The 23,491-nt window shown below is 43.5% G+C and overlaps 1 protein-coding gene across 3 annotated transcripts in view; it reads right to left on the bottom strand.

The window, feature by feature from the left end:
* The window catches only part of TSPAN32 (tetraspanin 32), a 73,867-nt gene that overhangs the window by 4,640 nt on the left and 45,736 nt on the right, over positions 1 to 23,491 (bottom strand). The window contains exons 8-9 of one of the 3 annotated variants that reach the window (XM_073347259.1): positions 21,004 to 21,087; positions 13,852 to 13,924 (exon numbers count right to left, since the gene is read on the bottom strand). In XM_073347259.1, the coding sequence (XP_073203360.1) occupies positions 13,859 to 13,924; positions 21,004 to 21,087 (150 nt within the window). In that variant the 3' untranslated portion in view covers positions 13,852 to 13,858. Of the gene's footprint in view, positions 1 to 13,851; positions 13,925 to 14,865; positions 17,564 to 21,003; positions 21,088 to 23,491 lie in introns of those variants that run through there. The other 2 variants (XM_073347257.1, XM_073347258.1) reach the window with 2 other exon arrangements.

Below are 23,491 nucleotides of genomic sequence, written 5' to 3'. Positions count from 1 at the left end.
AGGGACTGTCATTTCTGATTAGTTTGGTTCAAGAGTTCAGCTTGGGTTCTCTTTTCTGAAATAACAACTACTAAACTAAGTTCTTTGGAACAGGCAGATGTAGCAAGAATGTCAGAAACCTCTTTGAGACATATGTGTGCCACTAATTACAGTCCAAATTTACCGCTTCTTTCCTCAACATGCAGGCTATAGAACATGGGTAGGGAAACTATGGCCTGGGAGCTGCATCCAGCCCTCCAGACGTTTTAATCTGGCCCTTGAGCTCCCGCTGGGGAGCAGGGTCTGGGGCTTGCTTCGTTCCCGCTCCAGCCGAGGAGCAGGGTCGGAGGCTTGCCCTGCTCTGTGTGGCTCCTGGAAGCAGCGGCATGTCCTCGCTCTGGCTCCTACGTGTACGGGTAGCCATGGGACTCCACACGCTACCTCCACCCCAAGTGCCGCCCCTGCAGCTCCCATTGGCCAGAAACCACAGCCAATGGGAGCTGCAGGGGTGGCACCTGCGGATGGGGTAGTGCACAGAGCTGCCTGGCCGCGCCACTGCGTAGGAGCCATAGGGGGGGACGTGCCACTGCTTCTGGGAGCTGCTTGAGGTAAGCGCTGCCTGGAGCCTGCACCCCTGACTCCCTCCTGCACCCCAATCCCCTACCCCAGCCCTGATCCTCCTCCCACCCTCCGAACCCCTCGGTCCCTGCCCAGAGCACCCTCCTGCACCCCAAACCCCTCATCCCCAGCCCCATCCCAGAGCCTGCACTCCCAGCCAGAGCCCTCACCCCCTCCCACACCCCAACCCCCAATTTCATGAGCATTCGTGGCCCGCCATACAATTTCCATACCCCAATGTGGTCCCACAGCCAAAAAGCTTGCCCACCCCTGCTCTAGAACGTACATTTACAACTAAGGCACATTCTGGCAATACTGTACACAAAGGCTTTGTAACAGAGGCCCAGCTCCGCCACTGGCCTCTTCCCTGCAGAAACTGCGCATGCTTCACAAGGTGTGTGCTTAGTGACACTTTATTTCTATTTCCCTTCACCGATATCACCACCGTCCCCCATGCTCCCACCTATTTACAACCTTTGCCAAGCTTTAGGCCCTCTCAGCAGGACTTGAGGGGAACAGAGGGCTCCCTACTCTGAGGTCTCTCTATAGCGAGGCTCAGCGAGTCCTCGCCCTCTCTCCTTCTTGTATTTCCTTCCGGTGCCTCTTTTATCAGCGTTGGGCTGATGGGGCCAATTAAGCTTTCCCCCACACCCAGCCCACCAGCCTGATTAGATCATTACCCCCAAACAGTTTCCACTGGAGCACTAATCAGCCTCGAAGTAATCAGAGTGCAGGCTGCTCATTCTATGCCCCCTTCTTCAGTGTGAGGGAGACCCTGGCGCACATCTACCTCATGTGCATCAGGTCTCAGGACCTTTTCTGGCTCCTCCAGAACCTTCTCCTTAGGTTCTGGATGCACTTTTCCCCACACCTCCTAATTGACGCACACCCCATCCATGGCCCCACGAAGTTGCGAGACCTCCTCGTCAACCTCCTCCTGGCACTGTCCAAGGTGGCCGTCCATCATACCAGGAAAAGGAAGTTGGACGGGGAGGTGCTCTGCGACTGTGAGACCTATTTCCACTCCTTGCTTTGCTCACACATCCAGGCAGAGCTCCTCTGGGCAGGATCTGCTGGCTCCCTAGACATCTTCGAGGAGCAGCAGGTGCTGTCTGGGCTTCGTTGCTCAGTGTCCCCCTCTGGTTCTCTGCTTATGACTCTGTGACCCTCACTCCTGTCCCTGTTTTAGCATTTGTTGCCCCCTGAACCTGCTTGAGCGCTGGGTTCACTAGTTCCTCCCCTTAGGCTGAGGGAGGGGCCTCCGATGTGGGCGGGTGCAAGACCCTCCTGGGACTTCAATCATTCCCTGCACTCTGTCAGAAGCTTACATATAATACATACCCCTGCACTCATTCCTGCAGTATAAAAATACTATTTCCATTGAGGCTCAGAGTCTAAACATTTAAGATGTACAATTAATGGCAGTTGAAAGTGTGCTTCTGATGTTTTTTAAACACTGTAAGGAAGTGAAGCCTAAGACCTTTCAAATATTCCCCCCTCTGCCATTATTTTTGGGCCTCTATGCTAGAGTTCAAAAGCTAGTCTCACGTATGTGGGCCTTGGCATGAATGTGATGGCTCATTAGCGTCTGTTAAAACAAACACTGAGTTTAGCAGTCTTTGCACCCCACTTTTTACGTAGGGTTGCCAACAGTCCCGTATTATAAGGGATGTTTCTTATTTAAATAAAATATAGCCTGTCCCACACTAAATCAGCATAAGACACCTTTTATCCAATATTTTTCAACCAGGATAGTGCCATTGGTTGCAACTTGACTTGGTGCACAGGGTCACAATGCCACTCAAATTTGGCCCAGCGACCTCTCCATCATGCCTATACAGCCCCTGGACCTCTGAGTTTCTCCCGTATTTCTGATCAGTGTTGGCAACAGCTGGGTTAAAATTGCTAAAAGAGACTAATGATTTTGGATGCAATTTGAGATGCCTTAAGGGACCTGATTTTCAGGGCGTGTGTCCTTACCACTTTCTGAAAATCAGACCTCTTTAAGATGTCTTAAATTGGGTGCCCAAATCACTAGTCACTCTGAAAATCTTGATGATTTTTGGATGGTAACATAATTTTGCCTCCTAGTCAACACCAAAAATATCTGTGAAAATTATTGACTATTATAAATATGCAAGGACATAGATGGACAAGAGGGACAGGCCTTCCTCCCTTCCCCTCTCATGTATGTGTATATATATATATACACACACACATACATACACACACATGTGTATATCTGAGGAGTGGGTAAGAGAGAATGAAACTGGATGTGACCAGCTATTATCAAGCCCCTCAAAGATCAGGCTATAAACACAAAACATTGAAAACTTGCCTATGTAACGTGGTGATCTGCACCATCAGGTGGAAATTCTTTTCCATGGCTGGTATAGATTATAGGATTCTAATTCAATGCAATACATTATGATTATTCATTGTTTGTTCAGATGGTAGTCTCGTTGTTTACTCTCTCCTTCCTTCCCTCATTAATCTGCACAGAAAAAGCCTATTCTGGGTTGCAAAATTTCTGAATAAAATTTATGATGACTTTTTGGTTAAATTCCTAATCAACTAGCTTGACTGTCACATTTTCTTTGCTATGGGAAAGTTGAATGAAATAACCTGGATTTCCAATTTACCTTCAATCTTACAAAAAGCACAAACACAGAAAAGCTTTAAACAAGGCATCTTGGAATCACATCAGAAGAGTGTGTATTGGAATACTCAGAAATTCACATTGCAATAAATGGATCTAAATCCCACAGAAAGTCTAATGAACCTAGGCAGAGAATACTAAGATGTTGGAGTCTGGCCAGAGTAAGTAGGTTTGAGATTAATATCAAGGAGCAAACTGTACAGGATACACACTGGACATTAAAGGTAGACTGAGGGTGCCTTACTGTTTACTTGAAATATATTATTCAGACTCCAGGGGTTCCTGTGTGCCAGATAATCTTTGGTCACTGGCAAACAAAGGAGACAAAGCTGGAGCTTGAGTCAGGGGGAACCTATTTGCTTGTCTGAAGTTGTAGCGGTTTTCTTTAATAAATGCCTCTGCTTTAAAACAGACTGTGATTTCATAAATCATAACATCTAGGAAGCATCACAAATCCCACAATGGGCAGATACACAGGTTATTTCATTTGCAATAAGTGATTCAGTAAACAGGCAGAATTATAGGAAAGAGATCTTTATGAGCATGCATGGAAGTCAGTGTTACATGCAGAGAGGCCTGTGGTTCTCTGGTAGCAGCTTTGCCCCAGTTTACATTCCCAAATCCCTCCTGAAATCTGACGCTCTTTCTCCAGTTCCACTCATCACACCCACACCTAAAGAGCATGCCTGCTGCACCATCACAGCACACTCTTTCAGTAGGTCTGCACAGCCCTTGTGTCTGTTCAGAGGATCAGGAACCTATAGTCTGCCTCACCCCATCTGTGGCCGCCTCCTTTTGTGGGGAGTTGGCTGCTCCTGGGGTGCTGGCAGGGAGTAGACCCTGTTCCAATTATGCCTGGTCCCTGTGCAGAAAGGTAGACAGGTTGGGGGTGTGGGGGAGGAGAGAAGCCTTGAACCTTTCCTCCTGCACACACATGTAAGTGCCAGGCAAATTTGTTAGTACCTGTTACACTGAAGAGAAAGCCAAGAGAGCAAAACAGAACAAAAAACCTAACTGCCCTTTGCTTGATAACCTAGGAAATAACATTCCGTCAAAATTACATCCATCCTCACCCAAGCAACAGAGCCGGGGTGAATGAAGACATCAGTAACAACAACAAAGGGACCAGAGACTTAGCACAGGTAATGTTTTACATGCATGCATCAGCTGTCATGATTCAGTTGACACTTTCCCTTCAAGTGGAAAATCTCCTCACGTGTCTAATGGGAAGGAGTTTCCAGAGTTTGTTTTCTGTGAACCCTAGGGAGCAGCTGGTTCCTCCCTCAGCACAAGCTGAGCTTGGAAAACCCTTTTTGTTCCTCATCTGCACATTCAGCTCACTCCCCATTTGATCTTCAGCATTGTTTTTTGGAAGAAAAAAACCCATCGCTCTGCCTAATTTTTTCTGTTTCTAATAAACACAACAACGAGATGCCGTCTGTGCAATCTGTCTCTCTAGTTATATTTAAATATTTATATCCATGTCTCTATGGTGACCAGTCGAGTTATATAATGAATAGTGGGAGAGTGTTGGAGAAGAACAACCGGAGGAAGGTGGAGGAGGTTAGAGGCTTCTTTTTAAGGTATAATTACTGTCACAAACTGCGTCTGACAGTTTTGAAATGAATGGAGAACTGCTTTCAGTAAGCAGTGGCCATTGGGGAAAGCCGTGGTTTGCCATACTGGGAGAAATGAACCCCCAGAGGGTCAGACGAGTCTCTAAAACTACCTGAATTGCTTGAGTCTGGCAAAAAAAACAACAAATCAAGCTGGAAATCCCAGGAGCACAAGCTTTCTCGTGAGATCTCGGGCACTTCTAATTCCAGTTGCAATTGAAAGGAGAAAGGGGGTGGGGGAGAAACACTTACATCACTATTTCAGCAAAGGTTTGGATCCAATGTGGGTTTCTTAAATTATCCAAACTGGTTCACCCTTCTCTACTCAAAACACTAGTGTTCTCCAGATGGGAGGGAACCCAGTTGTATAATCAGTAGGCGTTAAGGGCTACAGGGGATGTCATCATTGCTGATGTCAGAACCGTAGAGAGGTTGTGGCTGAAAAAGGGATTAGTATGCCCACAAACAACTAGGGATAATTTAAGTGTTAAACGAGAACACTCCTGATATGCTTTGGAAGGAAGGAGGGGATTTCTCCTTATTGTAATATAAATAATCTAAATGAAGGTTAAAGTGAGAGTCAGCATGGAGGCAGGGAAATGTGCCAAGAGCACAGTCCATTATTCCTACTAGCTGACCTGAGGAGGCGTGTCATGATGTTATCCCATATGAGGATTTCTGGGAGACAAAGTGACTGAAAGCACCCCCTGTAGTCACTCCCTGCACGTTATTGTAATAATCTTTGTGCAAAATATGCCTCGTGAGGTATTATTTAAAAACTAACACCACACTGATCATCAATATTCTTGTTTAAAGCATGTACTAAACACATATTAAGAATTATGAACATAAGCTGAAATTATGACTACAATGTTTACCAGACAAGTCTGGGGAGGGAGTAAACCGGTTTCTCAAAGTCAAAGGACAAGCTGACTCCTCTAGCTAGGTGTCATCAAAGTCGATTGGCAATCACCTGTCAAGAGGCCATTCGCAGGAACAGGGCCAACGGCATTTTAGCTAACAACATGGAACCACTTTCACCAGGGGACTCCACATCCCCGTCCCCACAGCTGGAATGAACTTTATCTAGGGGGGAACCTTCAGGAAAATGTGTTCCAAAAGGTGACTGGACTATAACAGTGAGAGGCAAAACCACCCCAAACTATAGTGCTCTCTCTCGCTCTCTCTTTCACCTACGATGACAAAGGAACCAACCCTTTGACTTTGGGGAGGATCCTGACCTGAACATTTTCTGTTGCTGGGACCCTATGGTGAGGGTTTTATCTTGAACCAAGTCTAGCTTGTAAAGTGTCAGCTACTAGGAAGGTTTAATCTTTATTTTTCTTGTAAGCATTTCTGACTTTAATATGTTATACTTGTACTCACTTAAAACCGCTCTCCCTTTGTAGTTAGATAAACTTGTTTTATTTTTAATCTAAAGTAATCCAGTATTGTGTTTAAACCGAACTCTTTGGTAACTCCAGTCAAAATAGCAAACTGTTAAATATGGACCCTTTACAGGGGCAACACACCTTTTATATCTGAACTGCCCAGCGAAAGGCTGGACAGTGTAGAACACAGGTTTTGGGGAAATTCAGGACTGAGAGAGTGTTGGAATCACCCTGCAAGCAAAAAGAACAGGAGAGGACTTGTGGCATCTTAGAGACTAACACATTTATTTGAGTATAAGCTTTCATGAGCTACAGCTCACTTCCTGATCACTCTCATTACAATGTGTACGGTAACACCCATTGTTTCATGTTTTCTGTGTATATAAAATCCCCCTACTGTCTTTTCCACTGCATGCATCCGATGACGTGAGCTGTAGCTCACGAAAGCTTATGCTCAAATAAATTGGTCAGTCTCTAAGGTGCCACAGTCCTCCTTTTCTTTTTGCGGATACAGACTAACACGGCTGCTCCTCTGAAACCCTACAAGTAGCGACCAAGGCTGGTGGAAGCCAGAGTGTGACTGGTGTGTTGCTGACAGGCTGCTGGGTCAGAGTTGCTAGACCAGGGCTGCTCCTTTACCCAGACACTCAGGGTGTGAGCTGCATGCTGTCAGGCTATTTGCGTGCAGCCCAGGTTGGGAGCTACAACAGCAAAGCACTGTGAAGCCTCCTAGGTTGCGGGGCAGGCAGCAACACCACTGCTGACTGGTCTAGATTGCACCCTGGAATTTGACACACAGCAGATGTCAAGAATATAAGTTTATTCCTTGGCAAGCACAAGCAGTATGTTCAGCCTTGTCCAAGCAAAAGAAACAGTCCCCGTGCGAAGGAGTTTGCAGCTGATATAAAAGGCTACCGTGAAGTGCACTAGTGGTTCTAGAGGAAGACCGTATCTTAAAATCTCTTTCTTTTTTAACTATCTAGTATAATTTTTGGACCTAAGCTTTATAAACAGTAGACTTCCCAAACCAACTGTGATTTTCACTAATATGGTTCACCATCGACAACTGTTCAATAACTCTTGTGCAAATAAAGCCATCTGCCTTTTCAAAGTGGCTGTGAAGACACATCTGCTCCGAACACTCATACAAATATTTGAGCTCGGCTTGGTGATGCTTTTGCTCTCAATGAACATGACTGAAAATAAAAATCTCACTCGGACATCTGCCAATAAAGAGAATCACAAGCAAACAGTGAAACAAGAATATTCATTTTATTGGTAAGAATAATCATTAACACTTTTCCCTTTATATTTACCCAGGTCTCAAAGAGACAGCACCTTTTATACAAGAAAAGATATCTGACGTGTGGACAGGTCTGTGGTCAGTTTAAAACATTCCTTCAGGAGCATTCTACTCCAGAACTGTCACAGACTGATCAATGGTCTTATATGTCTACCTTATAAAGAGAAGTGCTCTTATGTTTAACCCTTTTGATGCTGGATATATCAAGCTCTCCCTAAGCACACATTTGTTTGGCAGTCTGGAGGATGTCAGCAGACTAAAGATTAGTGAGCTAAAGATAGCACAGAATTGGAACATAAGTCTGCCCTAAAGTTTTTTTTCCCAAAATCTGATCTTCATTGTGTAAAGCATTTCCTATCCCCATAAGTGATAAATGAGACCAAGCTATCCAAAGGTCTGTTCTCCTTGAGACCTTCCTAGGAGCTCAGTGCATTTGTAGTATGTCCCAAATTTTGTAGTTGGGAGAGGGAAGAAGACACTCTAAAGAGCATGCTGTCCTGGGGTACAGTCAATAATGTCTCCCCAGTAGGCCTGTTACCTACAACTAATTGTGGGTTTGGATAGCCAATTCTTAAAGCTATGTGTATTTTTCCAAAGTGGACTCTCTCTCTTCAAACTTCTTCATCACCCCACCATTTTTCCCAGCACTCTTCTCCACTGTTCTACCTGATGTAACAATCTGATCGGAAGATATGATATTTACTCCTAGTTGCTAATCCTTCCAGAGAAGGTTTTGTCTTTTAAACCCTTCCTTGTCCCAGAAGGGAAATAAATACAATTATTATTGATGGAGCTGGTAGCACTGACAGTTATTAAGGTTGCCCAACATTTCCCTTTACAAGACCATTTTCAGCTGCTTATAACTTTGCCAAACTTTACTTGTTAGGGCTGAAATTTCCTATTCCTGGTGTCTGCCTCAGGCTGACTTCTTCTGGAATATTTCAGCCAAAACAGTGCAGCTGTTTCCAAGAACAAGGCTGGGGAAAACTATGTTGTTTTACAATTTTAAAAATACTCTGGCAGCCTTTTCTTTGAAAAGCTCTAGCTCCCCCATACTTTGAAGCAGGGACTTCAACTTTGGCAGGGGTGGCTTATGTCATTCCACTGAAAATCTGCCCAAATATGGCCAAGTTATAAGCCTTTTAAAAATCACATTCACACATGTTCAGCAGAGACATTTTTAGAGACCCTGCTCTAGGAATTAATATAGAAGCGTAGAGTAGGAGGTTGTGGTGTGTAGAATCCTGCTTCATTCATTGCAGAAATTGGAAGGTGTATAGTGAATGAGACAGGAGATTGCAGAAAGAGAAAGGATAAGCTCATTGTTAAGACAGCTGAATTGGATTCTATCCCTGTCTTTGCCAGAGAGTTACTGTGTGATGCTGGGTCAGTTACCAAACCTTTCACAGGTGGTCACTACTTATGTTTTTCTCATTTTCTGGGTGCCTGATTTGAAACCCCGGAACCAGACGCGCAGCATCACTGAGAGCTCACAGCTGTCTCTAAAGTCAATGGAAGCTGTGCTTTGAACATCTAAAGTGCTATATAATGCAAAATACTCTGAAAAATCAGATCCTAAGCATCTCTGTTAGGCACCTTAATCTTGTTGTACCTCAGTTCCTTCTCTGAAAAACAGAGAAAATAATATCCTGTGACCTCACAGGGGTGTGTGAAAATAAACACATTAACATTTGCGATGCACTCATATATGCTGGTGATGAACACCATAGGACATTAATCGTTCTGTATTCAGAGCAGGGTTTGAATAACATGCAGCTAATAAGGCCTAAAGCCACACATTGAAAAATAAAGAGAAAACAAATGATTGACTAGCTACACTTTACCAGATGCACTGAAAGAGGCAGGGGTCTTGTGGAAAAAAATAGCATGTGATCATGTAATTAAAGACTGAATACACACAAGAGGACCAAATTAAGATTGCACAGGCAACCTTCATTCTGGCATTTCCTAACTTGGAGTGCTTGGCTTTGCAACCTTGATAATATTTTTATTTTTTAAACCCGTATTTGGTTTTGCATGGGTGAAATATAGCATAAAAGCCCAAACTCACAAAAAGGGGAAGTCCTTTCAGCTAGCAGTTTGAAGATTGATCCATTCCTAGTAGCTGATTTCCTCTGACCTACAGGCTCCAGGAAGCCTAACAGACCACAGCTGTTTCCGGGCCTTGCTGGTTAACCCTTGCCTTTCCATTACTGAGCTCCACAGCTTTGTGACCCAGTCATGTCCAGGAGCTGCAATCTGCCATACACCACATCCATCTAACTCACCTGCTTTCCCTTGTTCGTTGTCCTTTTCAGCCACAGAAAGCTCTAATCCCCATCTCCACATTGGGGCATGCTCTTTCTGGTGTTCCCAACAACACTGAGTTTGTTTCTGCAGCACTTGCAAATGGGTCAGAACTCCCCAGGCCTTGCTGACTGGCAAAAATGGGAGCTGTAATTCACAACTAGTGACTCGTAGCAACAAGGGTGGAGGCTCAAATGCAGATGGAGCTGATGAACGTTGATGACCGGTAGAGGTCAAAAGGTCTAAACTCTGTCCACACTATAGCTTGTACTGTCGTCACCATTAGAGCTGCACTGTTTGGTACCAGTAACTCTAGGTCCCATTTTTGCCAGTGCAGACATGGCCCTAGTGACAAGTGTGACAGATATTGCAACCCCATGCAGTATTTTTGGGGAGCACGGTATTAAACTTATGAACGGTTATGTGTGATTGCGTTCTACTCTCGGGGGGAGGGTTACCACAGCTCTTACAGGAATTAAAACAGAAGGGGGTGACTGCCCCTGACATTGTATTCCACCCTGGGGTGATTTGCATATACTGGTTCAGGCTGGGTTTTCCAGATACTTGGAAGCAATATATAAAATGCTGAGCTTGGCCTGACTAGTGGTCTTCATTTTGATTCAGCAAATGGACACGACTGTCCGTCCAAGGGGAAGCTCCAACTCTCGCTGAAGGGTTGGAAGGGATGGTGGTCTATCAGACTTCCCAGGTGGATCATGGGTGATTTCTGGTATGTTTAGTATGGGTCTAAATCTGTTTATTGTTTTTATATGTTTTCTCTGTAATGCTTTTGCCCTGTTAATCAAGGCGCTTGCTTTGAAAAAGCTGTGGGATAACGGGTGATGGCAGGCAATACGCTGGTCATAGCCAGGGCCGGCTCTATGTTTTTTGCCGCCCCAAGATTTGAGAGCACAACTGCCCAAGCAAAAAAAAGCCACCCCTGTAATTGTGCCACCCCAAGCATGTGCTTGCTTTGCTGGTGCCTAGAGCTGGTCCTGGTCATAGCCCTTGGAGAAAAAGCAATTCACAGCTGCTAGCCATTAGGCAGACTGGCTTGCTGCGAATATCACAGTGTAAGGCCGGGGGCTGTGCAGCATTATAATCCCCTGGTCAGAAGGGAGGGGGACAGGAGTTCCTGTCCAGAGACAGGTGACATGAGAATTCAGAGGGGGGAATACACATACTGTACCCCTGAAACTGTGAAGACAAATACTGGAGCACTGCCTTTGCTCTACTCTTTCTTATTCACAAAACAGAACAGATATATTTAACCGCACATCCTCTTAGGCTGATGGGAGCAGACTCGCAGCTCCTAAGATCTGATTTCATTTCTCTGCTTCTGTGCCTGGGGCTCCTGCATTTATATCTAAAATCAACCTTAAATAGGTTCTCTGATTTCATGTGCCTAAAATAAAAATGCCATTTTAATAATTAACAATGATTAAATTAATTGGTGCTTTGTATCTTGCTTTCTTTTATCACTCACTACCACTTCCTGGGTTCTCAAACTGACTCTGTCCCTTGGGATGCTAAACAAAGTCATTACAATCACAGCATCACTTTCTTTCATAATCCTGCCTTCCCGTTTTTCATCACCACTCATAAAAATAAAATTGATTCTGTTATGTGCACAGCACAGCCAGTTCATAGTGCAAAGCTTTTTAATAAATGATAATAATGGGCTGTCCTGTAGTGTCTTTCAGCCAAGGATATAAAAGCCTTTTCTAGTCATTAATCAATCAGGACTTCCCAGTTGCCAGCTTTGGGAGGTAGGCGTTATTTATCTCCATTGTACTAATGTGTAAACTGAGGCACACGGGTTGCATCACATGACTTGCCCAACCCTACTCAGCAAGTCAGTGGTAACCAGGACCAGGAATAGAGTCTCCAGTAGGTACAATTGAGGGACAAGGGGAGATTATAAACTACTCTGGGGGCCAAAACAGCCTCTGGCATAAGTTAGAACAGTCACTGGTTGCTGTAAGTTACAGTAGCCCATCATAGGCTTCCTATGGGCTGCAGTGTAGGCATGTCCGCGATGGTGCCATTCCAAGCCCCCCTGTGCTGCGGAGGAAACATAGTGCCATTTAGGGACTGAGGAGTATGTCCCTGGCCCCTTATAGTGCCTTTACAGTCTTTGTGTGTTGCCAGAATAGCATCCAGGGGCCAGGGTGGGGGAACAGAATGGGTGTCCAGGAGCCCTTAATCCCAGTCACCTGCTTGGACCACTAGCAGACATTGCCTTTTAAAAACACCTAGTCCAGCATTAACCCCAACGTGCTGAATGAAGAGCAGCAGCAAAGGGAGTTACTGTCATTCTTCTGTGTATAGAAGACTGTGACTACAAAGTAGGGGGTATTTAAAGCTGGATAAAAGCTGGGAACAGGGGAAATCACTTTATCAGCACTGGTAGGGCTGTGATGAAGACCCCCAAAGTGTATTTTTGATGTATTTAAGGGGTGCTGGGATGCTCTTTTTTTGGTTGTCCAGGCTGTTGGTGTGATGTGTATCTAAAATATTGTTCTTGTCATACTAGATTTTGGGCAAAACTCAGTGAGGACTCATGGCTGAATGTCACAACCTCAGAAAGGAGGGGAGAACTGGCCACCTCATTGCAAGAAAGTCTACACGATAAGTCTGCTTCTTGACTGGACGAATAACTGGCTGGACTCCAGATGCACTAGCTTGCTGTACAAAGGATGGATTCCAGGTTCCCACTTCTACCACCACAACAATGAAAAAGCTTAACATGCACTGTTCAGGAAGAACAAAAAAACCCAACCAGCCCTCTTTCCTGCCCCAACAAAGTCCAAAACACAGACAACTCCTCTTCCCCACCTTCCAGGCACAGGTGTCACAGCAGTTGCAGATGTGACCAATACTGGATACCTGCCTGTTTCCCCCGATGTAGATCTAGTGGGCAGTAAAAGACTTCTAACAAACATTGGATTTGAGCCCTTTTTTGCTTTTTTACGGTATATAAAGAAGGCCTGAAATGATTTCACCCTCAGCCTCTTACATTAGAAATACCAGACTGGTCCCCCCTGGGTAGGCAGGAGGACCTCTCAGGGCTCTCAGAGATGTTCATTATCTACTCTCCCACCTTAATGGACGGGGATTGGGGGCAGTGCTGAATCTAATAATGCCATCCTTACACGCAAGTGTTCATTAAATATGGGAGTTAAATAGATGTGAAAAAACAAGTAATGAACTAATCCCGCTCATTACACAAGTAGGCCAATCAAAAATCTCTTCCCCTTGCATTTGCTCAGCCTCTTGTGAGGTCAAAATTTCACTAGTTCTCCAGTCACCATAGAGTCTTGCAGCCAAAATTAAACAGACCCCCCCAGAAACCTTCCTTTCAGGCATTCTGTTAAATGTTGGTTATTTCTTTTACCCGAACACCATGTTCTTTATATATAGATTAGATGCTTACTTGTTCTTTCCTACCTTGCTTTATTCCTTGCAAACTATGTTCCTGATCTAACCCTAGTTGGTTACTGGTGAGGGGAGGCTGATGACTGCAGCAACAAGGAACAGAAGATGAGCAGGTTGGTAGGTTCCCCTTCTTCAAAGCTTGATTCAGTCATATCTGCCCTTCACTGCTAGGATATGCTTATATGCCAGAGCGACTGCCAGCTGTATGTAGAATACATCTTCCCAGCGCTGAAAGAATTACTGCCAAACTTCATTATACAAACACCACAGCTACCCAAACAGCCTTGTGTGCACACAGAAAGAGTGGGGGAAGATAGCATTTTGCCATGACATACATTTTTATTGAAGTAGTCAAGAGTCATATGACTTTCCAGCTGGCCTTTGGGATAACCACAGCATTAGCTTTGACAGTGACACACACACAGTACATCAGTTTATGTTTAATTTGGTAGCATAGTATTATAATTGTCTGTCATATAGATCAGAGGTTGACTGAAACAAACAATGGGGCAAATCCTCAGCTGAGGATATGCCCCCATCTGTAGCTTTAAAGTAATCTAAAGCATTCTGAAATTGACCCTTGCAGTTTCAGCAAGTTCCTTGCCAAAAGGAGCTGTAATCACAAGATATTTCAAATAGTTAGGACAATGCTTCCTTTTTAAATTAGGAATGTAATTAATAAGAAATATCTAACTAATAATTTACAAACATACAAACACCTTGTTATTTTATGCTAAAAAAAGATGATACAGTCAATTAGCATATTGAACAGCCAAGGTGAAGTGAAAATCTTTATGGTGACCCTGTCCAAATAGTTATAAGGACTAAATGACCAAGAAGTGTGATAAACAGTTTAGCAAGTAGATAAACTGAAATGATTTAACAGATAAAGTGACCTTACCGACCTTATCACTGATGTGTGGGATATAAACACAAATTGGTACAGAGACATGTACAGCTGTTTTGTCTTATTGTTTCATTACCATCAAAATTATTGGTGTTGAACCAAGAAAATGGGTCAAGTAAGTTTACATTGCTGCATAATGACCAACTAAACAACTACACAATTACCAAGGAATGTCATGAGACTCTCTATAAATACAGGAGTTTGAAAGTGGGTATCTGTGCAGACTTCTAAATATGCTGATGGAGAAACTGTGGCCTGGGAAAGAAGGTGGTGCTGTGCAAAGTTGTTCAAGATACACCGCAAGGGGAACCTACAAAAGCAGTTTGTGGAAGCAGATTGCTGACTGGAGCCTGGACTAACAATTGTCTTAAAAGAGTATCACACTAAAGGCACAATTGGTGGCAAAGGATGTTGCAAGCTGATATATGTCCTAAAATGTATAGTGCAAACTGGTATGTCCCAAGCTACTTGTCTGGTTGGATGTTTCAGAATGTCATCAGAAATGAGCAAAAAGAAAAGGAGTACTTGTGGCACCTTAGAGACTAACCAATTTATCTGAGCATAAGCTTTCGTGAGCTACAGCTCACTTCATCTGATTCAGCTGTAGCTCACGAAAGCTTATGCTCAAATAAATTGGTTAGTCTCTAAGGTGCCACAAGTCCTCCTTTTCTTTTTGCGAATACAGACTAACACGGCTGCTACTCTGAAACCTATCAGAAATGAGGTTTGCTTTCTAATTAGCCCACATCAACTTTACCTGGAAGAGGAGCCAGGCCCCATGGCTCATCAGAAACTGTACAAAACAGCTCTGTTCAGCAATTTGCTCACAGAAACCGAAACATCTGGATGAGATTGCATGAGAGCGGGACTGTCATCAGGTGGCTACTGAGAGCACCCCCTCTCTGCTAACACCTGATGTCTTGGGAAACAAAAGATGGGAAATAAATGGGCATTTAGCACCTAGGTGCTTTTGAAAATCCCGCTAGGTGCTTATCTGCATCTTTAGGTTCCTAACTATCTTTAAAAATCTGGCCCTAAGTCAACAAGTAACTGAGAATGTCGAGGCTAGAAGAACTCATTGCACTGAGCAAAGTATTATTTGTAACAGGAAATCATGCCTGGGTACAGCAAAGATGCCTCTCAGAAAGATTAAGAGCATGTTAAAGCAATCAGCCTAGGTGCTTGTCCACACAGAGACCGATGGTATGTCTACACTATGCAGACTATAGCACCACAGCCTCGTCATGTAATCCAGCCTACAGCGACAGAAGGGGTTTTTCTGCTGGTGTAGGAACACCTCCTCCCCAACCAATGCTAGTGATGTTGATGGAAGACCTCTTCCATCAACTAGTGGCGTCCACGGGGGTGGGGGTATGTTGGCATAGCTATGTCCATCAGGAGTGAGGTTTTTTTCACTGACATAGCTATCCTGATGTAACTTTTACAACCAGGTCTTCATGCATGGCAAGCTGGGGTGTAAATCCACAGGGTACAAGCCTGCTGTGTAGTAACCGGCTTTATGGACCCTGCTACCGTCCATTAAAAGTTCTGCAGTGTGCTTTGAACTACTGCTGTTTGACACACGCAGCAAAAAGAGTGCATGGCAGCTGTGTCCACACACCCAGTTGGTGAGCAGCAGGCTAGTGCCATTGTAGATTTATACCCCAGTTTACCGTGCACTAAGTCGTCATGTGGAGAAGCCCTAGACCATCTTTTGCAGTCACAAGAAACTGACAACTTCTTAGAGAAGAGAAAAAGACTTTTGAATTGTCTAGTTCAGCTCAAGACTTTTGCCACCGCTGAATATTTGGTTAAAGGGTTTACAGTATTTGTGAGCTTCCAGAGAAATTACAAATAGCTTTAAAATTATTCCATGAAACATATATGTGGGATTTAGTGCATTATAATATTGAATATGTGCATAATGGAAAGAGTTTAGCTATGAATATCACCAAGGCAAAGCAATTTTTAATCAAATTGACTTTGATACGTAACTTGTTCAAATTTCTATATTCTAACTCTAGAGAGATTTGGTTGAACTGCCATGGGCAGTCCCATAATCCCATTGACACATAAGCATATTGGTGGATTGATAAGGATCTTTACTTAAGCATCCATAGTTCCACAGTGGTAGTCACATGGTGAGAATAGTGTAGATTTAGGATAAAGTTTGTCCATGTAACAAGACTGATAGGACCTTGAGTTAACTGAGTCTCAGAGATTAAAGCCAAATTGTCAGAAATGTAAACTAATTTTGGGTGCCCTCTTTGAGAAAACTAGTGCCCAGTTTTTCAGAGTACTCTGCATGAATTTATTTATTTGATTGGTTATCTTGTGATACATTGTAACATCCCATGTTGAAGTTCCTTTAAATGCTACCATCTTTATTTTACTTTCCGTAATTTCTTATTTGTTTTTTAAATTTTGTTTTGGCAAACACATTTATAAATTTACATTAGTTCTCCAGTTTGTAGTTCAGGAACAGAATGGACTGTGGGAAACTTGGTGGATAATTAGTTGAATTAAGTTACTTATCCTGTGTGTCCTCTAATGCATTTCTTTCTCCCAGGGGCAATTGGTTATTTGGTGGTGGTGTGGGGATTGTGTGTGTGTGTGCGTGTGTGGGGGATTAAATGTAAGTGGCTGTTTTGCCAAGATTTGTGGAGGGATTGATTGGCATGGTGCATTTGTTTTGGCTATGGCTGAGAGGACTTTCTCCTGGCTGAGGGGTATTAACTGGACTTCTTTTCCTTCTTGATGGTATTTTAGTTTCTTTGTTGCTGGGATATGTTTTGGCACTCTGACGGAGTTTCAAACTGTCAGTTTTCAGGCAGTGGCAGAAGTGACTGGATCAGGGTTTGGTTTTTGGCTAGCTGGGATGGGTGGTTTTCTGGGTGAGGGGCTGGCTGGTTCCTTGCTACCATCCACATCTCACAAGAATGCTAAACATGCCTATCTGTGTCTCTACATGGCTCTGATTCCCCAGCTAGCTGCCTGTCACACTCTCTGTCGGTCTTTACAGAAAATGTCACATCTTCCTCTCCTGTGCTGCCCGATGATCATTCCCACTAGTCAGCTGGCAATGCAGAAGAAGCAGGTAATGCAGTAAAGGGAAACATGAAGGTCTAAGGCCCAACTCCAGTCACCTAGCCACAGCTTCTCAGGGAACTCTGTGGATAACTTTTGGATGGTTTCCCAATTCAAGGGTTGGAAATCCTTGCTCTTGTGGGGAAGCTGGGCGACTGTTTTCTAGGTCTCTCTGAAAATATATTTGCCTTTCCGGTCCAGATTGTTGCTGAAGCAGATGGAGAACCAAAGGAATGAAGTTAAAATCATCCCATAAACCTAAGGAATCAGAGAGGCAAAGAATTAAATATCAGTACTGATTGTTGGATATTACTTCACCTGAGTGCAAAGGTACTGATACACACATATCAATACTGAAAATAATTCACAGGTATCAATGAGCTACTGTATCAGGCTGTTGTATACACAAAGAAGTTACTTTACTGTGAAATACTAAGGTTGAAATTTCAACAGAGAGGGAGAGAACAATATCATGATTGAGGCACTTGACTGGGACTCAGAAGATCTGGATTCAATTACTGCTCTGCCACAGACTTCCTGTGCGACCCTGGGACAAGTCACTATCTGTCTGTGCCTGAATTTTCCATCTGTAAAATGGGGATAATGGTACTTCCTTTCTCCCATCCTCTGTCTGGTCTGCTTAGACTAAGTTACTTCGGGCAGAGACTGTGTAATATACAGCAACTAGCACAATGGGGCTCTCATTTCAGTTCCAATACCGTAACATCAGAAGTGAGAATAAGTCAGGAAATGCAAGGTTCAGATTCCCACAACCAAGTTAAGTCTGCTCCTGTGTGTGAACAGTCTGTACTACAATAGTCTCTGATTGAAAAAAATCTCAGTATGTACTGTTTGGAGTAATACAACATACATCACATACATATGTGCCTCTGCGTATTCAAAGGAATGAAGTTCCTTTGTTCTGTAGTATACTAATTTGTTGCATGGTACATCACGTTGCCCAGAACTGTGTGATCATATAATTGAAGGCTGTATCAGAACCTACATGGGCAACATATCAGAAGCCAGGTTGCTGTGGGAATAATGGTGGCTGTAACAATATGTTCCTTATAAAAGTTTGCCTTAATATGAAAGTGCCTCTTTGAATGTATAGTTTGATTTTGAACATTTATGAACAGCTCATTGGTAGCTGGAAGACAGCAACACCTGCAGTAACTAAGGCAGCCACTGTACACTTCTCTTTGCATCCTGCAATCATAATGGTAAAAATGTTTTAGAAATAGACTAGGCTCCTCCCACCATATTCTTCAAAACCAGTCTTAGTTGATAGCTGCCATTTCACAGCTATGAAATAAAAACCACAACTTTCTTTCAGTAGAGTTGGAGTGAGATTTTCCTATACCCAAACTGTGAAAACACTACCCCAAATATTCCAAGATGTGACACTGTATAATGCATCTGGTATGTCTCATGCATACTTCCATGGGAGGAGCTAATCTACATTGAGAATCAACATAACCACTGTAATATTAGTGCTAGAATTCTATATTCCTATGTAATTCTATGCATCAGGAAATACCCTGCATGGAATTGTTATAAGTTAGATTGCTTAGCAGCTGTTCCCAACATAACGATAAAAGTTTAAAACAGAAATGTTGCACACTAACCTTTATGATTTGCAATTTTATGGTTATGTTTGTATTCTAATTGGCTGAAGTAGAAGGGTTTTCTCAGCCTATCAGAATTCAGCAGGTCAGGCATCATCTGCTCCTGTGCCACGATTTCATGTGCCATCTTCCCGCAATAGTATCAGAATTCTACCCGCTGCTGATCTTCCATCCTCTGACACAGCAATTCAGAGGAGAATAGCTAAGACTAACATCTTGGGCAAATCAGTAAACTTTAAAAAGGGCAAATATTTATTCCATCATTATTAAAAGACAAACTGATATTCAATGCAGGAGTTGGCAGGCAGGTGTGATTCACTTTGTGGACTCTTGCTGCTTTCATACAGCATTCACAGTCCAGGCGACCCCTGGAGTGTATTACAACCATGTATTTAGGTCAGAGTCATCCACTCATGTCTAGCAAGTTAGCTATAATAACTCCGCATTGCACTGTGAGCCTCAGTAGATTTAAGGGTGATCGTGACAAGTCTGAAACCAACTATACGTACAGACCTGGTCAGAAAAATCTTGCTTCAATAACTGAAGTTCAACTCGAGAGTTATTAGAGCAGGTGGAAATTAATATTCTGTACATGGAACAGGTCTGAAGGTCAGTATTCTCTTCTGGCATGTCTTATTACAAGTGCGGGACCTTTGTGTAAAAGTAATTAATGTATGTTGTGTCTGCCAAGTGGTGACTAGACACTAGAACAGGCTTGTTCTATTAGCAGCATTTTCCAACCATTGGCCAGATGCACCATGTCTACATATCTGTAAGGCAGTGGGTTCCCATCTCACCTGCTCATGCACCAATAACACTCTCCAGCCACAGGATTCCTGCCCCTTCTTCTACAGGACTTCAGTGTTATTCAAAAATAAATAACTGTTCAGCACACCAATCACGTCTTTTCTCCTGACCTGTGGTCTTCTGCAGAGGCCAGTCTACTCCGTACAGGATTACACTTCACAGAATGCCTGGGAGTCAAGACAAGTCTCTGGTTCCTTCTTCCTAGCCTGTTCCCCACAAGATTACACAGGCCATCTGCCAGAGTGTCTCATGAACTGGGTTCTGTCCTCAGCAGCAGCCTTTCTACTCCCTGCAGCTCTCCAGCTCAACTGAGCTACTTGCTGGCTCACCTAATACCAGATGATCTTCAAGTTATCACCTGATACCTGGCCTCGGTGCCTCAGCTGGGAGGCAGCTGACGTCCTGTGTATAACAGGCCGAGCTTCCACAACTTCTTCCTGCAGGAAGCTGCTGTCTTGCATATCTAACAGTAACATCACAGCTGGCTACAACTGCCAATGATTATTTTTTTGTAGGAAACTTGATTTTGGGAGATTTTAATTTTTTAAAAGATACTTCCCATGATGAGTTTTCAATTTATACTTTTTTTAAACAACAAAAAATTTGCCATTAAAAAAAAGACATTTTTGGTAAAAGTATATGGGTTTTCATATAAGTTTTCAAAGAGATCAAACTTTTACCAAAATAATTTTGGTTTTTCCTTTAAAACACTGAAAATTTTTGACCAACATGAACATTTTCTGTGGCAATGTTTCCTTTGGTTGAAAAGATATTTTTGGTCCCAAAGTGTTTGATGACAATATTTTGACCAGCTCTAAACACCACAAAGTAATGTTAGATCATGTGGTGGTTAGACCATGGCACATCCTCAGCCACAGGACAAAATGCTTAGACTCAACACCCTAGACAATGGGATTCAAATTCTGAGGAAGCCTATTTCCAGACCTATTCCCCAAGCTCAACACAGAACCTATGGCTGCCAGGAATTTAGCGAGCTTGTTCCAGCAGAGAACTGGCTGTGATTCCTCAGTCTGACTGGCAGCCCTATTGGATAGCTCCTCCCCTAGTCTCTGTGGTGAATCACATCATCAAGGTTATTTCCTTTGTTACTAAACTCCAGGCTGCTGGCTTATCACCGCCAGATCAAGAAACCTGTCTCCTGCACGCAAGGTTTTCAATGTGACCTGCCCTCTCAAGCCACTGAACTGTCCCTGCCTCAGCTTGTTCAGAAAATTAGGGTACCAAAGGACGGAAGGTAGCTACCATGAAGCAGATTGTGATGATCAGCAGCACAGAGACGAAGTCCATATGTTTTTTTAGGAAGTCTTGGATCTCTTGGAGGCAATCCTGAAATGACAGAGATATTCTGTGAAAGCACAGTGACAACTTGGAGGAGTTCACCTCTTTTATCCCTGCAGAGGCTTCCCCATCTCTCTCTGCTTGACAGGGTTTATCATCATCATCCCTCACAGCAGAAGCAGCTTCCAAGCCCTGTCTCTTACAGACCCTCTATCATAGAGACAGCCTCTGTCTAAACAACAGGAATCAGAGTTAGGTTTGCTCTATCCTGCTTTCCTCCTCCTCAACCAGCAGAGAGCTGCAGCTATAGTGCAAATCCTCCTTCTTGACTTTACCTGTCACTGTATGCGGCATGAATTCTGGCACCAGTGCTCTGCTGCAGATTGTGTTATACTTTGAGACATGGAGCCTTGGCTTGGTAGTGAATGGGGTCTATGTCTCCCTAGTTCTGTTGCCCTACTGTGCTCTCCACAGTCAGTTCCTATAGTACACCTGCCGTTGCAGTGATATTTTTGGAACTGCGCCAGGTAAAATATATTTCAAGATTTCTGGGGAGTGTGTGTGTGTGTGTGAGTGAGTGAGAGAATTTTGGAAAGAGGGGAAGAAAAAAGGAAGATGGAATGGAGGCATGTGAAATGCAAAATAATGTTTGTCGCAGGTCTTCTGACATGCTGTGCTTTAAGTCTGCAATGCGATGCTAGTAAAGGGCTCGATCCTGCAAGATGCTGAGCACTCCGGCTGGAACTAGCAAAAGCACTTAAGCTCAAGCTTAATTTTAAGCATATGAACAGTCCTACTGAAGTCTGTGTGCGAGTGTGAGAGAGAGACAGACAGACAGAGGGACAGACTATTCATATGCTTAAGGTTAAGCACTTGCTTAAATGCTTTGCTGGATCAGGCCAGAGTACTCAGAACCTTGCAGAATTGAACCCAAAGATAAAATGAGCCGCAGCTGCTATGACACAAGATCACTTCCTCCCTTCCCATACATTCTACAGAATGCATCACTGCAGTTTATCTCCCTTTACCATCAGCCGGAGGGAATTCAAAGCATAAATCGCCACGTAAGCACCCTGCTCTTGCACTACCAGGCAGCAGACACATTTCTTCCCCTCACTTCTTTTCCTGTAGCCCTATTATTACCAGTTGCAGTCTGTTTTGAAAGTTACACTTCAGAATTCAGTTTTCAAAAGGCGGACATACCAGAAAGGTTGCTATCCCATAATACCCTGAATCATCATGAAATTGTCCCAGGTCCTGCAAACTGACAAGCAGGATAATTAGAAGTTCTGAATTTATACAGTCTGCGTTAGGACATTGCACTCTGACAGGTTTCAGAGTAACAGCCGTGTTAGTCTGTATTCGCAAAAAGAAAAGGGAGCTTATGCTCAAATAAACTGGTTAGTCTCTAAGGTGCCACAAGTACTCCCTGACATTGCACTAATACATCATGTCTTTGCAGAACCATAGCAACACAATCATTTTGTCTCCTAGGACAAATACACATATTAAGATGGCAACTTTCATTAGTACAACTGGTCAAATAGAGAACAAAATTACACAGTCCAGGCAAATCTATTGGGAAAAATCCAAGTTACAGTCTCGCAGCCGAGATCATCTGGTATTGGTTCTGTTTATTTGCTTTCTCAAAAAAACTGAAGAGCTTACTGAAAAGTGGTTTAGGCCCTTGAATGGAAAAAAACCCAGGTTTCTGGGTTCCTAGAAGCTGGGTATTTCCCAGGGAATTCTTAGTAATTTTCTAATACCCTGGAAAAGGGCAGTATGTATAATTTACACATGAAAATCTGCATGCTCAGCTTGTTGCTATCAGCAAGCAAAGTACCTCCAACTTCATAATTTAACTGCAAATAGAGATGTCTGATTGGACCGATGGGCATCTGACATCACACAGAAGCATGACATCATGTGTCCACTGCAAAGTCAGAGGACAAGAAAAGAAGCATCTGAGAAATGACAAATTGAAGAGATCCGGCATTTTCAAGGCTCTCTAGAGCGGCAAACATCAAACCGGGCAAAGGAACAGCTATAGAATTGTATCTGTGGCTCAGGGAACCACCGATCTACTGCAGTTTCTCCTAGCTGCTGTTTTCAGTCAGAAAGACGCCAGTTTGTATTTCTAATAAAAAAAAATCAATGCCCTTCTTCTAATGGATACATGTGAGGAGGTGTCTCTTGGCAGCCAGTAAGTAGAAGTAGGCGTGATGGCAAGGGACGTGGGCAGTAATCCTTCCTCATTTTATCCCTCAAAAGATCATCATTTCATTCATCCCACCTGGAGTTTCCCTTCAATAGTAGGCAAAAATGCAAGTGAAAATATGGCTCAGAAAGTTCCAAATAGACACAGTCAATGGTGCAATGGAAATGGAGGTCGCTGGTGAGAGCAAGGGGGGAACTGGCTTTGAGCTGGGAGCCTGGAGCGCAGGTGAGACGG

This window comes from Lepidochelys kempii, chromosome 6 (genome assembly GCF_965140265.1).
Source record: "Lepidochelys kempii isolate rLepKem1 chromosome 6, rLepKem1.hap2, whole genome shotgun sequence".
In the NCBI taxonomy this organism is placed as follows: Eukaryota; Metazoa; Chordata; order Testudines; family Cheloniidae; genus Lepidochelys; species Lepidochelys kempii.
This window is presented reverse-complemented; position numbering and strand designations above follow the sequence as displayed.